Raw genomic sequence first — 18,322 nt, 5'->3', positions numbered from 1 at the left:
TAGAAGGAAAGAGGGAGAGAAGAAATGAAGAAGAAAGTGAGGGTTGGCAAAGTGCTACCAACAACTGTCTTATTTACCATTCAATACCTATTAACTGTCAGTCCATTAGATGCCTGAAAAATGTAGACATGTGCTACATCTACATCTATTCCTATGAAAGACCTTGTCCTTAATCACTCTTAAAATACGGCTTTAGAAGTGATAAACGATGTAAACTATTTTCAAAGAATGACATATATGACAAGAAGATAAAACACATTAAACAACCTATTTTACCTATTACAAGTTTACAAGTCTACTAGTACTTGGAGAAAAAGAGAAATTCATTCAGATCAAACTATTGAGCACCTTCTATGTAACATTTTATGATCACAAAGTCCTACAACAGAAGGCTTATATAGCTTTAAAAAAATTTTTTTAAGAAAGAAAGCATGGGACTTCCCTGGCAGTCCAGTGGTTAAGACTCCGCGCTCCCAATGCAGGGGGCACGGGTTCAATCCTTGGTCAGGGAATTAGGATCCCGCATGCCGCACAGTGCGGCAAAAAAAAAAAAAAAAAAAAAAAAACAAGAAAAAGAAAGGAAGCAAGCAGGTAAGAGGCCAATTTTTACTTTTTTTTTTTTTTTTTTTTGCGGGATCATAGTTTGCCGACCGGGGACTGAACCTGGGCCCTCAGCAGTGAAAGTGCAGAGTGCTAACCACTGGACCGCCAGGGAATTCCCCCAATTTTTACTTTTATATAAATTGAGGTAATTTTCAAAGCTCTTACACCTGGTAAAGCTCGGCAAAGGGACTGCAACTTTACACCTAAATCTAAATGGAATCTTGAAATAGGCTTGTTTTACTCACTTACTTCCATTTCACTGTCGCCTCGTTCCTAAATCTATAGCCAAAATTCAAAGAGTAAACTCATCCGTTACCCTGCACTCTCATCTTCATCTAATTCAGAACTTCCCTTTCCTGATAGATTCTTCCCCTTCCAAACCTCTTTTAATATTTAACTTTGGAACCCCTGATCTATTGATCTGCTACCTGGATACCTATTTATATCTTCTCTTTAACCAAAAATCCTGTTGAAATGACACTCTTTCCTTAGAAATTCTCAACTATAGCTCATTCCCTGGAGTTCATCTTCCAGACTCCATCTTCCATGTCCTCATAATACTTGACTATATTCTCTCTTGCACAGTCCTTATCATATCTCATTATAATTATGTCATAAGCCTAACTCCCTACTCTGATAGTCAATGAGTTGGTTATAGGTAGGCACGATATCTTAATAATCTTTATATCCTAAATGTCTGGTCCAATGCCTGATAAATATTCATGAAATATTTGCTAAATAATTTCCAAGCAAGAAGAAATGTCTACATTCCACTACCTCCTCATTGCAAAATTCCACACCACTGCTCTCTCTTCCTCTGATACACATGATTTCCACACGTTCCAAGCCCAACCGTCATTTTCAGCCTTCCAGGTCGCTCCCTCTGTGTTGGGGGTCCCCAAGGCCACCCTCAGGTTTGATGATTCACTAGGAGGACTCACAGGACTCAGCATACAGTCCTGTGAGTATAAATCTATACTCACAGCTAGATTTACTACAGCAAAAGGATACAAAGCAAAATCAGCAATGGGATAAGGCATATGGGGTGAAATCCAGAGGAAACCAGAAGCAAGCGTGCAAGAGTCTCTTCTCAGTGAAGAACACAGGATGTGCTTAATTCCTCCTGCAACTAGTTTTCACAACATGTGTATAATGTTGTCTACCAGGAAAGGTCATTAGAGAGTCAGTGCCAAAGCTTTTACCATGGACTAGTCACGTAGGCCCCCTCTACTTAGCATGTACCAAAATTCCAGACTCCCAGAAGGAAAGCAGGTGTTCAGTATACACCATACTGTTTGTACAAACAGTTTAGGCACAGTGAGCCATTCTTATCAATTCTGGGCATACTGGGAATGCTTCCAAAGTCCAAGTTCTCAGACAACCAACCAAAAGCCGACACAGCAAGCAAGGCTTTTTAAGGATAGCAGTCTCAAGTCTGCTGTGCTCTTTTTGGCACAACTTCACACTCTCTAATGACACAGACATTCACATCACAGTTTTTTCTTTCTACAAGAACTCTTGTCTTCATCCCAAATAATTCAGTACTCAGCACCAAAACCTAACTGATTAACTGACCTCATCTACTCTGAGGAAATTCACCTCTATTTAATTCAGCAACCCACACCATCATCTGGAACTGTATCACCTCTGAAATTCTGAACTGTAAATTTCTCCTCTTACCACTACCATCAATCATTTCATTTCTCCCACCCTTATCAAATTTGCTTTTTTGTCTCTGGTTGTAACCTACTCCTTACCACTCCTCCTTGCTTTTCTACTCCAAATCTGCTCCCTATGACTCTACTTCCTCCTTTATCTGCCAGAACTACACAATCAATCCTTTAACCATACTCCAACAAAACCCTTTATTTTCTACACCTCTAGAGTGTCCCTTGTCAATCCAATTTAATTGAAATGTTTACTTTCTTCACCTCAATTCCCACTGCCTGGAGCTACAATAGAAAAAAATCATACAAATTATTTCTAACTTCAGTTAGATTAATGCTATAGCAATTCATTGCTAATCAACTCCCTTTTCCATACTTCACAATTGCTCCTCTATGTGCTCAGCCTTTTCCTCCCAACCCACTTTTTTGCAGATAACCATGGTTCCTCCAACCAGAGGAAAAAAGATCAAGAACATAAACTGCTATGCCTTCTCTCCCTTTCATTTTTAGATTTACCTATGTTTTCAGTATCTTTACCATCTTTCTCAATGGAGGCAAACTAATCATTTGCTCCTGGTTGCATCTCCTTCAGTCTCCTCTGCAATCCACTCGTTTCTCCCTCTCTCTGGCTCCTTACACATAGCTTACAATCCTGCATAAGTCTACCCAGCCTGAGATCTGAACCCCTATTTTCTTCTCTCTCAAGGTATGATGGCATCCATCTCTTCTCCTTCCTCATCCGGTGTCTTGAAAGAGTCTTCCACATTCACCTCTTTATCTCACCTCCCATTCATTATTCAAACCACTACAATCCAGGGTTTAATTCACATTTCTTTACAGATGAGACTGCTCTCAACAGAACAGCTGAAAACACTCTCTTCAGTGAGTCCCACTTCATATAGCATGCTTTCTCCTAGCAAAGAGCTTGAGTACCAGAGTGGCAAGTCTTTTACTTGTTATTGGCTACAGCAAATACCTCCTTTGCTGTGCCAACCAAACAATACTGTCAGATAGTTTCAACAAAACCATCCTTTTTTATTAAATGGATAAGAAAAGCCACACACTTCATGTTTGTTAATATAACTACAAAATATCATCTTTGATGGTTTTGATGTGACATTAAGTTACTTAATTTTGATACTACCTTAGTTCCAGTTTGGGGGGTGGTGGTGCTGGTTTTGTTTTTTTAAGTTTGGCGGGAGATGGGGTTTGTTAGCAATGAAAATGAGAGGTATGTTTCAGTTTAACTGGACAGCATTATAAATTACTCCTTTTATCCATTATGTTCCTTCAAGTTTAAAGTTTTAAAATATAATAATAATAATTTAGTTTATTCTAAGTCAAAGTACAGTTGGCCCTGGACAGTAATGGAAAGGTCAAATTTCTTAAAATAATAATTCGATATGCTGGAAAGAAGAGTAATGGGTAGGAAGCTGAACTCCCTTCAAACCTAATAACCTAACATTCTGTTAACCCAAAAAACTAGAAGTAGCACTTAATAATTTTAAAAGATATAATTCAAGACGGGTGGCATCTTAGTTATCTACAAAGACTAATAAATGAAATTAAAAAAAACACTTTATGTTGGCAAGAAGGTCTTAAGATGGAAAATATCATGTACTGTCGGTGGAACTATAAATTATTACAACCATTCCAGAAATCAATTTGGCATTAAAAGTATTTATACCTTTGGCACAGTAATTTCTCCTTTAGGGATCCTGCCTAAAAAATAATCTGAAATGTGAATAAAAATATATGCATAAACAAGCTCCCTGAAACTTTATTCACAATAGAGAAGAATAAAATAATGGGAATGTTAAGTAAATTACAGTATCTGAGCATAATAGAATATTAGACAACTATTAAAAATGAAGTTTGCAAACTAATAACATGGAAAGTACATATAATATACTGTTAAATAAAAAGAAAATACAAAAACATACATGTAACATATGATCTAGAATGTAAAGGAAAAAAACTTACAAAATGAAAGACCTTTCAAGGGCACAATTTGATAGTATGTAAAAAGAGTCTTAAAAAAAGTTCATACCTTTTGACCTAATAATTCTACTTCTAGAAATGTATTAGAAGAAAATAATTACAGTGGCACAGATATGTTCACGAATAATCAAGTATTCTGCAGTGCTATTTTGGTGAGGGAGTATTAAAGACATTTTGTTTCATTTGTTGTTTCTTAAAATAGGATCTGTTTTTCAGCAGATGTACAGTAATTGCTACGCAAACACATTTTATAATATACGATAACATCAATATAATTTTTTTTCTACTTGAATCTTTTATTTGGCATTAACTAGGTATGTTATCATAAGTAAACAAGTTTGGGGTTCACTAATCAATAGCTTTCCTGAATGCATTTCAACCTTTTCTATAGTTCTAGTCTACATAATCCCCAGACCTTCTTTTTAACTTCGATTTTTAATTTTTCTGTGTTCCTTGTATCTCCTCATATTAATGTCTCTTAGAATTCACTAATGCATTGTTATTTTGAATTTTGTCTTTTAAATACAGAAGTACAAGAACCTGATTTCTTCAACTTTGTTTTGTGCTATGTTTATTTTCCTTGTTTCTGAGTTGCAGTGCTATTTTTACCAGTGAAGGTTTTAAAACAATTGAAAGACTAAAACTGTATGAAATTAATTATGATATACCAATTTGAAAGATACTACACAGCTCAAAACCATGTACACTAGAGAGTAGCCTGTTACTCTGCGTGCCTGACTAGGAGCTCCCTAAGCTCTGGTGAATTAGACCACAAACAGGCATCTGCTTTAAGAACAGCTAATTCCTGGGCTGGCTAGCAGCATATGGGATGGCAGGGCCTACCCAACTTGGACAACATTAACTAACTCAATCTGATCCTCTTTCTTGAGGTATCTGAATAAGAGACTGGTAACATGAAGCTTAAGCGGAAGCAGAGATACAGTAAAGTCATGTAAGTAGAGGTTAAAAAGAATTTTTTAAAAAAAGAATAAGCTGAAGCCAACAGTAAGCAGAAACTATGAGACAGAGGCAAAAAGGAATCTGCCAGTTCACAACTGCAACAGCAGAAGCTAGAACTGAAAGAAGGTAAGTCGCTGTGACAGACCACTAGACCAAAGGACACTTGCTGCTGAGAAAAATGACAGAATAACTTCATCACCAGAGCTGCACTCAATTATCCAAAATAATAATATTCCAGTCTCCTTGAAGTCTGGCTATACAATGGCAAAGTTTCCGGTCTTCTTTAGTCTCCATGCATTCTTACAAAAAACGTGCACTGCTTAAGGCCCCCTGGGTGGTTCTGTTCTTTGAAATCTAACAGAGCCTAATGTTTCAGACTATGTAAGAACCTGTAATAAATTGGCAAATGTTCCCAATATGTTAAATGAAAAATGCAGAGCACAAAATACTTTATAAGTATGGTCTCAATTTTTAATAAAAATATTTATATATACATAGAAAAACAGAAAAAGTTTATCCATCAAAATATTAATAGTGGCTAACCCTAGGCAAAAATATTATGGGTGACATTTCATTTTCATAATTTCATGTTTTCCAAATTTTCAATAATTACATATATTAGTATTTTAAACTAAACAAAATATTTTAATAAGGACTAGGAACAAACACACCAAAATATTAAATGACCTTTTCCTCTTGGTGATTATAGATGGTTTATTTTCTGCTTCACTGGGAAGTACTACTTTCCAATTTTTAATAATCTTTATGTTTTTCATTATAATTAGAAAAAGCATTAAACCTGAAGAAAAAGTAGATGATTAAAGGAGTTTTGTTTTTACTTTTAACTCAGCCTAAGGAAATATATGTGCAATTGACATGTCTAGATTTCAAGATAATTCTACTAGTTTTAAAGTATATTTTAGAGTATATTTTAAGGATTTTTAAAGTATATTTAAATACATATTAAGTATACTGTAAAGAATTTTAAAATTAAATAGAAAAAATTAATTCCTAATTCTACAACAGAATCTCAGAATCTGAGAGCTAGAAAGGACCACAACTATCATTTAGTCCAAACATTTAATTTTACAGATGAAGAAATTGATGCATAAAAGGCAAACAGCTTGGGTCTCATAGCTAATTAATATGTAGGATCTAGGCTAGAGCCTTATTTTCCTGAACCCAAGCCCGGGGCAATTTCTACTACAGGACAATGCCTCTAATAACTTTCTCTGTAAGCATAGAAAATGTTTATCTCCTTGAACTGGAAACTCTAAATTGAGAAAATATTTGAGAATTGGAGGGAAAAAACTTTTTCCATCAAACAGAAATTATAAAACTAACACATGACAAATGTTAAAATTCTCATACGGATCTAGGGGAAAAAATCTGTTTTTGAGCTTTTCACATTTGTATCTAAAATCCCAAAATGTATAGGATTTTGTTATAAGTGTTTCTGTTGATGAATAATATAGAGAATGCTTAAGTTTGTTGCTCTGGTTCAATAAAATAAAAGCAATTAAGTAAACAATACCCTGGAGCCAGACTGCCTTGATAGAAATCTTGATACTGCCTTTTCTAGATGTGTCACTTTGATCAAGTTTACCTTTTCTGAGCCTCAGTTTCCCTATTTATATACCAGGGATAATAATCACCCCTAACTCATTAAATGAGTTCATATACATAAAGCACCAACAGTGCACAGTATAAACTCTGTATGTTTAACTGCTTTCATTATTATAAAACAATGTAAATGTATGCTTACTTTTTATTATGGTTATCATCCTTCTAATAAAGTTGACAATATTATCATTTAATGTCCACTATAGATAATGCTAAATGAGAGAATGTCCAGATCTCGATGACTTCACAAATATCCTCTTCAAATAGCTTAGCAAATAGAATAGCCGATGATAAAACTGGCTACTGTTAACTGTCAAAGATATTCCAACTTTCTGCCAACCTCGTCAAGGTCAGGAGTAATGTGGAGGAAACAGGGTACATAGAGAGGTGCTGGGTTCAGGAAAGCCAGGCAAAATTAAACAGTTGTAGCCATCATGGACAAGCATGAGGCCAGGAATCCAGGCAGGTGAGACAAAGTTTGAAAGCACAAAGAAGTTACTGTGGTGAAAATATAAGAGCAACACAATGGAGAGACAGAATGCCTGAATTCTAACCCTGGTTCAGGTATGAACTAGGTATATTATCTCAACAAAGCAAATCTACCTTTTGGTTTTATTTGCCTCGGGTAAGACAACATGCTTCTCAGGGTCATTTATGGCCCAAAAGTCAAATGCAGTCTCAAAGTTTTTAAGAAAAAAAAAAAAAAAGGCAATATTTTCCGGGTTCACATTTTATAGGTGGAACAGCTGCTGTAAAAAAGCAAGAAAGTTTTAAACATTTATTCTTGTCAAAAAAGTTTGAGAGTTTTCCTCTTTGCAAGAGAAAGTTGTCTAAAGTTTGTACTCTACCAAGCCTGGCTCACCTCACGTTCTGACAGAGGAAGCACTATGAAAAAAGAGAAAGCACAGAGTAAGAGGAAGTAGAGGAGTTTTAATTTTAAGTAGAAAGTAGGGTAGGATGCATTAAGATAATTGTGAAAGATCTGAAGGTGAAGGAGTTAGCCATTTGGGTATCTGGAGGGGAATATTCCAGAAAGTGGAACCAGCCAGTGCAAAGCCCTAACCAGAAGTGTGCCTAGAATAACTCGGGGAATGGAAAGGAGGCTTGTGTGCCTAGACTGGGGTAAACAAGTGAAAGAATGGTAGAAGGCAGAGAAATGGGCCAGATCAGGTAGGGTCTTACAGGCCATTAAAAGGAACTTTAATTCTGAAGATGGGGAGCTTCAGGGAGTCTTGATACAGAAAAGAGACGTGATCTGACTTATGTTTTAAAAGAATCACTGTGGCAGATGTACCAAAGAGACCGTAAAGGTTGAGAGGCAAAGGTGGGAGCAGGGGGAAGAAAAGTATTGAGTACAAGGCAGAAGAGAGAAAATGATAATTCACACCAGCAGTACAGATGGTAAAAAGTGGTCAGAGTTTGGATATATTTTGAAGACGGAGCCAAGAGATTGATTTCTTGACAGATTAGAGGCAGTGAAAGAGAAAACGGGGACATCAAGAATGTGTCACAGATTTTTTAGTCTAAGCAAATAGGATGCCAGGTCTGTCATCAACTGAAAATGGGAAGGCTGCACTTGAAGCTGATTTGGGGGGAAGATTATAAATTCAGTTTTGGATATTTTGAACTCTGAGACACTTGACCTGTACAAATCTATAGACTAAGAGAATTTTATCTTCCTGTCGATATGACAACACATATGAAATAGAAATTTCAGATTCAACCTGAACACATGGGTTATGCAAATGGCAAGTGAAGACAACACTTATTTCCTAATGCTGAACTCTGAGCTCAATGGAATCAGCTTTTTCGCTATTTTGGGAGATGAAGCCATAACCATAGAAGAAATTAACAGATTTCAAAGCATAAAAATCACGCTTTAAATTCATCTGGCTGCCTTAATACACATCTGAATATCAATGTGGCTCATGGAAGGATAGAACTGAAAGTGTACTATATTTACCCAGAAGATACAGAACCCCTGGAGTTGGAGACATATATATGTCTCATAATATAACTCTAAAAATTTTAACTGTGTGACCAAATTCTATACATTTGGGTTCAACCAGCTCTGTGAGAGTATAATCTCATTCATAAACTAGTGAAATCAAAAATTTATTTAAATCATGTATTACAATCAGTCTATCATAACCTCATAATTATACACAGTTCTATAATATTCTAGCATTAGAATTTTACTAAGTTTCAATTATTAAGGTATTTTCAAGTATTAAGAGACGATTACATATAAAGCAATAAAGTTATGTAAATGTATACTGATTAAACTTCACGGTATTAACGTCTGATGATCTAGAGATTCAACTAATCCAACTCAACTACTTTACATTACCTGTACCAGACCAAGGAAAAAAGACCTTATATATCTAATTTATATATATTGTAGAATATTCTTCATATTTATATAAATACTATGAGCAATACAATAAATTATGTTCATTTAAGAAATAATATATAGTTGAATTGGTTTATAGTACAGACTACCAACATATCAATTTCAAGTAACATTTATAATTGAATAGTTTAGAAAGGGCAGAGAAAGAAGGCTGGATACACAGGAACTCCTTCACTGCACTAATCAAGGACTCCATTGTAATTATCAATACAATGCAAGATCAAAGAGAATAAAACAAGGTGCTCTTGCAGGAAGCATACAGACAGACAAACAGAGATACACATAAACATTCACTTCTTATCAATCAAAAGAACAAAGGTAAGTTAACACAAAGTCCAACCAACTCTACCCTAAGTAAACTTCACTTACTAGATGTAGGATGGAAAAGAGCTGAAGAAGAAGAAAATCATTTTTCCAGATCTTTGAGAAAATTTCAATCCTTATGTAGACAATTCAGTTTTAAGTGTAAACATGTAAAAAGCATAGTGTTTTCCTCCTAATGAACAGATCATTGTCAAACATCACACATCTTGTAGCTAAAGGGTACAAAGGTCCTCATTTCAAAATCCACGATCTTGTGGGAAAGCCCCTCTCCACTTCTGCCACATGCTGTTCTCTTGGCATACTAGCTGCCATGTGGCAGCAGAACAGGAAATGTAGGTATGTCATCAAGACAGTCTCCAGTCAACAGTAAGGGCAGCCACAGTTCTTTGACCTCACCCTCCACAAAGCCAAAACAAAAACCAAAAACAAAACAAAAAATACCACAATTGGGGAATGAGATGGCAAAAGTGGCCAATGCGAGTTCTGCCATACCTCATAGGAAAGTTGCTAAATTTGATGGTTTACAGTTAGAACTGAAATATCTCCTTTATCTAAAGTCCATCACCCTAGACCAGGCCACTATCATTTCATCTTTACTGTTCCAAGAGCTCCTAACTACTCTTCCTAGTTTCACTCTAATCTCTCTGCAATCCTTTCTGGCCCCTACCTGAGCTCGCCAATCTCATTTCAAGGCACTATCTCCTTTGTTTCCTACATTCTAGCCACAATACAGTAGTATCCTTTCAGTTCCTCAGGGAAGCTGAACTTATTTTGCTGTTCTCCAGACTTGCAGTGCTCTTCACAGGACTCTTTCACCCTTCCTAAATGTTTCCTTCTCAGAGGGGTTCTCCCTAATCACATTATTTTCTATCAGAGACTCTAATGGTCTCCTTCACAGCAATTTTCTCAGACATAATTTGTCTATTAGTTGTAAGCTCCAGGAGGGCAGAGGAACTATGCATGTTTCATTCGTAACTATATACCCAGAGACTCACATGCCATTTAGCATAAAATTTAATAAATACTTGTTAAATTACTTATCAGGAAACCTCAATAAGACAGTTGATAATGATTAGTCAAAAATACTCTGAGCAAACAAGTATCTTAAAACCCAAGTATTAAAATTCAAGCATCTAAGTCTAGCACTCAGAACCAACTTCTCTTACTTCACACATAGCTCTAATAAGGTTGGTTGTCTCATTTCCAACCTACAGCTGATCAATTAGAAAGAAAAGAAGAATGTAAACAGAAAGTAAAATCTCTCACGTGTGAAATTCAAAAGAAAGTGCCATTCAGAGAAGATCCTCAAACTCCAAAATACCTCAACAGCCTCGAAGAACATCACTGTGTACCAATCTGTTAGTATCTTCTTTTGATTAAATGTTTCCCCTACTCAATCAGATAATTCTGATTTATGCTCAGGATCTTGCTTTAAAGCAGGAAAGCATATGTCACATTTCAGACTGATTTCCAAGAAAACAGTAAAGATTAACCAAAAAATATGCATGAAGGGATAAATATCAAAATATATGGTAATCATTTGCTGAATGCCTACTATGAGTCCAGGTAATCAGATAAATTATTTCTGACTGTCACACCTAATCTCTGAGGTAGATATCCCTTTTGCAGATGAGAAAACTAAAGTTCAGAAAGGTTAATGGTTACAGTTAGGAAGTTTCTGAGAACTGAAATCAATCTGCCTGACACCCAAGACCACACTCTTTCCACAGTACCATCTATTGTTTTCCAAATGCATCTGATATAAGAATCACCCAAGGTCTTATTAAAAATAAAAATTCCTAGTCTTCCCCTAAAGATTCTGATTGGGGATGTCTTGGGTAAGAACTCGAAATGTATATTTTTTAAAATGTCCTTAGTGATTCTGATGATTAGGCAAGTTTAAAAAATATTGTACTGGGATTAAGCTAGACTGCATGAACACGGAAACACTGGTATAAGATCTGATTTTACAAGTGGATTCTGAAACAAATTATGAAAAGTCACCAACAAATCTTACACAGAAGATACTGGAGTAAGGATACCTAACAGCATCTGTTGCTGTTATATTTTAAAGCTTAATTTTATCGTGAATGAAATCTTAAGTAGCTTTATAGCAGATTTGAAAGCTAAGCCAGACATAGATACTAGAGAGACTTAAAGGATTCCCTTCTGAGTATATAGTTAGTCTAATATCCTAGGTGTTTAACCTGCTAGGAATATAAACTCAAGTTGGAATTCAAGAGCAGCTCTCATATAACATTATTATTTAGAGTAATGTTATTTAGAATAATAATATTTAGTATTTGATTATTTACCATCATAAATAATTTCATATCATTTACGTCCCACCATTTAGTTCCTATATTCCACTTAGCTAGACACATAAAATCTTAAGTACTGGTTAATTTCACATCTGTTGGCAGGCAGAAATTCCACATTGAACTGTTTGGACTGGAATATCATGTGAATTTCAAATTCAAATACAGTAAAATTTTGAAACTTCAGTTTACTACCATATTTCTCATTTCTTCAAGAAAGTTTACCCATTGAGAATTTTTGGCAGTTAATCCAGTTAAAACATTTAGCATTTTTTTTCCTTCATATTATCAGAGATACATTCGATGCTATGTTCTAAATCAAACTAATTTCCTCTCAAATTATACGGAGTAAGAAAATTCTCTGGGAAAAAAATATCTACTTTAGGTGACAATTTCCTCACATTCACCAAACTTTGTTTTTTAAGAAAAGACATCAGCCTGCCCTGTGAATCATGTGGAGCAAATAGAAGCCCAGACTTGGGCATCAACCCCTATTCTTCTCTGCCTTTGGTATCCTGGCTTCTCAATTCCCTGGCATTCTTATTTTATTGTTATTTTAAAATGATAGGTATATGACATGGGAATTAATTTCCTTTTATTCCTATTTACATTGCTCGTATTTTCTTCCTCTCCTCTTAGGCAATCAATTAAATGTATTTAACATGCATCTTTTCATTTGTATGTGTTTTTACAAAAATGAACATGGTTGTGCATGGATTTTTAATAAACGAATATATACATTACAACAAAAAAAAAGAGAAGCCAGAGAATTTCCTGGCGGTCCAGTGGTTAAGACTCTGTGCTTTCACTGCCGAGGGCACGGGTTCAATCCCTGGTCAGGGAACTAAGCTCCTGCAAGCCGCACAGCACGGCCAATAAATAAATCAATGAAATAAGACTGGCCACTTATCTTATAAATGTGATTTCATAAGAGTTCTATTGTAAAATATTGTTTGCCTTCATTGGTAGGTACAGAAAAAACAAAAAAAAACAGTTATTCCTTTGACAATTCTAACAAGATCCAAAGATGTATGCAATCACCTCATTTATTTAGAGAACATTTCAGGACCTATAACATTCCAGACACTATATGAAGCAATGGAGAAATAAAAACCAAGAAGCATAATTCCTGCCCTCAAAGAACTATCCAGTTTTGTGCAGAAATATCAATAAGATCTTCAAAAATCTCCAAACAAAAAATTTAATCTTTAAAAATGGAATTATGTCGGGTGGAAGAGAGGAGGTGGGAGTTATAAAGTTTAAAACAAACTGTTAAACTAAAGTGAATCTGTTATTTGGGCAAATCATATTCAGGTCTCTTGTTGCTAACCACAGCATCTAGAAGCAGTCTTGGTCCAATACATTTCAAGACAATTTTTTTTTAACTCTACCATGTGAAAGGTCAGTATACACTAAAGTGTTCCTGTGATGTCTCCTATGCAAAGATCCTATTGTATCCCAAGTGTTCCCATATTTTTTCAAGTCACATTTCTAAATCTTTCAATTTTCACAGCTTAACTGAGATGAAGACAAAGAGAATGATGTCCCACAGCCATTGATAAAAACTGGTAAAGGATGAGGAATTATTTGTGGACATGACAGGAAGATTATACCTCAGAAGAAAGTACCCGAAGACACAATAATTTAGTGAAATTAGAAACAAACCCCAGTAAAATAAGTTGGCTCTATGACTGGGCTTATTTTAGAAGTCAAAGATTATACATGCCCTATGAAAGCTCCAGGTTTGATTCTGATATGGGAGGGCATGAAATGAGACAGGAACTAATGTCAGTTATAATGATAGTTTAGATAGGAAATACTGGCCTAAAACCAGTTTTAAATTCTAATTTTTATATTAACACATCACTATCATCATTGTAAAAAATTAAACTCTTCAACAAATGATCATTGTATTTTACACAAATTTATTCTAAGGGGCAAAGAACACCATAATTTAAAAATATTAACAAATTTGGCCAATACCACCTAATAAGTTAATCAGTTTTTTCCCCTCATCTTCATTACATAATAATACACACACACACACACACACACACACACACACATACACAAACACACACACACACACACACACACAGGAAATCTACTTTTAATTGAAGTGGGAGTTCAAGCCTTTTAAATTACATGTACATAAACATTATGCAATAACAGGAACTTATCATTTCCCTCTCTTCCTTCAAATGCCACTTTCCTCAAAATATGCTTCTGCACAAGATTTCTTCCTGTTGGAGCTGCCACCCTGTTTCATATTGCTACATGCAAATCCAAAAATGAAGGAAATTATTATACTCATCTAGAAGAATATCAAGAAAGAATACTGATCTTAATGGAGGTACACAGTTTAAGCCTGATTTGGGGTCAACATGAAAATATTTTATTAGAAACTACATTAAAGCAGGCTTCGTTTAGGCAAATTATACATTTTAAATACTTATGTTCCCAAAATCTGATTATGCCACAAAACTAACCAAGACCTGCCTGTGTAGTAGAAAATGGAAGGTGACTTAATTTCTCACGTCACTATAATGACGTGCCAAATTACATCATATGAGAATATAGTGATGTCTAAAATGAGAGTAATAGTATAATACGATGTAGTAAATCATAGGGGGAGAAAAGAGTAGAAATATTCAACTATAAGCGTCTACTCAAAAGTGAAATCTGTGAAAAACACATATGGATGGATCTATATCTTTTCAGATTGATCTGTATTACAGATGATTCTATACATTACACTATAATTGCCTTTCAAGGGAAAAGGGCTCTGAACAGTTCCTTAGTTTAAATAAATGGGTAGGGGGTAGGGCAGCTGCAGTGATAAGCTTAACCAGTCTTATTATAACTATTTTAATAGCTCTTCCCATTTATACTTAAGATTTTTTTTTTGATGTGGACCATTTTTCAAGTCTTTATTGAATTTGTTACAATATTGCTTCTATTTTATATTTTGGTTTTTTGGCCGCAAGGCATATGGGATCTTAGCTCCCCAACCAGGGATCGAACCCACACCCCCTGCATTGGAAGGCGAAGTCTTAACCACTGGATCGCCAGAGAAGTCCCCCCATTTGTACTTAAAGGCAAGAAAAACTGAATATGCTCAACAGGTATAGCAACCCATAAACACCAATTTCAGAAACCTTTATAGGTGTTAACTGGGTTCCTACTGGCATAGTAAGCCTGTGAATTATGTATGACAGAGTCATGTAAAAAAAGTTTTGCATTAGTTACTATATTTATATATGGCACCACAAAACAGGATTAGGTTTTCAATGCAGAAAGATTCTTATTAATCCTCACTGAAATATTTCACACAATAATTTAACCTCATACAAATTGTCTAGAAATGGAAAAACAAGGCTAAAGTGAATCACTATTAGGTTTGAAAACGGCAGTTCGGATTGCTTAGTACTGTGCTTTACTCCTATGTTTCTCAAAGTGGAACACTGTGTGTGTGAATGATAATAAAGGCTAATATCTATTGAGCACATTACCATACAATGTGATGAATTCTTTGCATGTATTTTCTCAATTAATCCTTAATAATTTTAACAGTGAGGGACTATAACTATCCCCATCTTAAATGAAGAGTCTTAGATATAAATAATTTACCCAAAAAGTGGCAGAGGATAGATCTGAACCCAGAGCCTGGAACCAAGGTAACAGGAAAGAAAGAGAAGTTGCTGAGGGAGATCGCAGAAAAATTAACTCCCCTCGTAGAAAGGCATACTGTTTACTGGTGGCATATAGTTCCTCTTATACTCTGGAATAATGGTTTTCAATCCTGGGTACATATTTGAATCACCTGTGGAACTTTTTAAACAAGCTATGCAAGCCTGGGACACTCTAACTTAGATAACTGGCTTTCAACTGGGGCAAAGACACGGCTTTTTTTTTTTTTTAAAGCTCCCCAGGTGATTCTAATGGGCAACTAACGTTGAGAACCACCACTAATTCTCTCCACTCTGTTAACCTCTCTAAGCAGCCAACTAAAATCAAATTTGCTAATCACCTATTTGGTTCTGAGCACTTCGCCTATTACATTTTCCATCATGCCCAAGAAAGTACTTAGCTTTTCTTTCCCTTAAACAGAGGAAACATTATAACTATAGTTGCACCTTTTTAAATAAAATATTGCCAGCTTTTTTTTTGACAAGAGGAATGTAAGGGGCAGGGTGGGCAGACAACATGATAAAGTTTGAAAACTCTTCTTTAAGCACTCCTTAGGTTTAAAAGAATGTAAAAAGGTCCTAATAGTCAAACAAAACTTAAATGGCAGGCTCTGAAGACTTAAAAATTTCTGTGATATGTGTTAAAAAAAGATTTAATATCCCACTATATTTGGTTACATGTCTTAATTCTGCTGGTGATAACAGTTAAAATACTAAGTAACTGTTATTGTGGTGATAAATTCCATCGTCTTCTCATGGCACTGTGACAGCACTTAGGCAGCGTTTTCACCCTGGTTAAGTCACCTGAATATAAACTAACAGGTGCTAAAGAAATCAAAGCATTACATAAGCACACCCAAACAACAATATGGCTGATCACATCATGTATTGAGAAATGCAAGGGTTTTGCTGACGGTCTTATATGAAAAGTCTTACTGTTTCACTGAAAGTTATTCACTGCAAGACCCACTCACCCTAAACCAAAAATATAATGAAAAGTGTTCCAGGCAGTCTCAGACTTGCTGGCCCTTTTATTTTACTAAAAAGGTGAAGTGGGGAGATATCTGACAAGCATGAAGTTTGACCTAGGATTTGAACAGAGATCTAAAATGAAAAACAGTATAAATACTTCAAGTTGTACAAAACTCTGGACTTCTCAGAGAAACATTACAAAACTTCCTGCTTCCGGACAGCTCATTATTTGGTTCAAGTCTTCACATTCCTTTATTAGTCATGACCTTTCAGAAAGCTCTCCTTCCTTATTGTTTGAATAATATTGCGCTTTTAAAATGTTGCCAGTTGGACTTACAGGAACCCTTATCAAATGAAGAAGCCATCCCAGAGTTCATGCCCAAAGGAGGGACTTAGATTACTGAGAACCCTCAGTAACCTGAGCGGTGTGTGCCCATCACATAGATTTTTTTTTTTAATTATGTGTAAGCATACATCGTTCTGCATCTTAAATATATATGTTCATCTATACTTTTTATCATATACAATTACAGGAACTTGCACTAGTTCCGCAGAAACTGACTCTGCAAGAAACTGGGAAGACCTGTGGGTGTGTGAAATACACAAGGACAGGGAACCACTCATTACCGATCGTCACTGGGGTCTCACCCGGCCCACATCTGGCCTCTGAGCCATATGTCACTAGGCTCAAAGGCACAGACGAGGAGACAGAAGCACAGGGTAACTGGATGAGAAAACAGGGGGAGACACCTCAGAAATGCGTATTTCCACCCCAAAGCTGAAGGGGTGGCCGGAAGGGCAGACCCTGAAGAATAACCTTCCTTCTGGGATCCGTCAAGGCGCCCAGGCCCGAAGGGCCTACTAAGAGGGGTGCGGGGGAAGGGAGGGCAGCGTCTGTCCCCACTTCAGAGACCGAAACCAATGAAAATAAAGCAAGTTTTCACTTCCTGGTCGCCTACTCCTCCCGCAGGCCTCCGACACCAGACGCACACCGGGGCGAGAGGGCCCCCGCGGAGTAAGGGCCCGCCCCAGCCCTGCACCTCCCGTCCTCGCCCTCGCCCTCCTCCGGGCCTTACACGGTGACGTGACCGGAGCCGCGGACCACCACCGGGTCCGGCGAGTACTTGAGCAGCTGCTCCTCCAAGGCCCGCTCCTCGTCCTCCTCCTCCTCATAGATCTCGTCGAAATCCGCCATCCTGAGCCTCCGAGGCCCCCTGCCCGAAGGGGCCTGTCCAGGGGCTGAGGCCGGGATACGGGCTGGCAAGGCGGCGGAGGCTGAAGGGAGTCGCTGCCGCGGGCTCCGAGGCCGCGGAGTTCACTCCGGGCTGTCTCGGCGTCGGCTACAGAGGAGATGGGGTCCCGGCCGTCGCCGCCGCCATTACCGTCAGCAATAACAACAACACAATGTCAACATCCGCCCAAGAGCCGACACCTCCACCAGCGCCGCCGCCGCCACCGCCTCCGCCGCCGTCGCCGCCGCCTCAGCAGCAACTCAGGCAACCACAGCAACAGCCTGCGCCTCCTGCAGCGGGAGCACCGGGCTACGGCATCGCGAGACTTCCCGGGAGGGCGGGCGGGCGAGCGGGCGCGCGAGCACGCGGGCTGGATGGCGGGAGCGCGCACGTGAGGCCTCGCTAGCTCCCCCAGGTCGCTTTCGTTCCTCCACTTCCACTCGCCGACGGCTCCTCGGACGCGCGCTCCCGCAGGCGCGGCACCGCCCCCCAGCAGAGGGGTCGCGGACCCACAGAGGGG

General features: G+C 37.4%; 1 protein-coding gene across 2 annotated transcripts in view; it reads right to left on the bottom strand.

Annotated features, from left to right (window-relative positions):
• Positions 1–18,087, bottom strand: part of CHIC2 (cysteine rich hydrophobic domain 2) — a 47,615-nt gene extending 29,528 nt beyond the window's left edge. For both annotated transcript variants that reach the window (XM_082653575.1, XM_082653576.1), the window contains exon 1: positions 17,647–18,087. In XM_082653575.1, coding sequence (XP_082509701.1) covers positions 17,647–17,765 — 119 coding nt within the window. In that variant the 5' untranslated portion in view covers positions 17,766–18,087. The remainder of the gene's footprint in view (positions 1–17,646) is intronic.
• Between the last annotated feature and the right edge of the window lie 235 nt (positions 18,088–18,322).

The sequence above is a fragment of the Grampus griseus genome (genome assembly GCF_964374135.1).
Source record: "Grampus griseus genome assembly, chromosome: 4".
Taxonomy (NCBI): domain Eukaryota; kingdom Metazoa; phylum Chordata; class Mammalia; order Artiodactyla; family Delphinidae; genus Grampus; species Grampus griseus.
The sequence above is the reverse complement of the archived record's forward strand: the minus strand, read 5'-3'. Positions and strand labels throughout refer to the sequence as shown.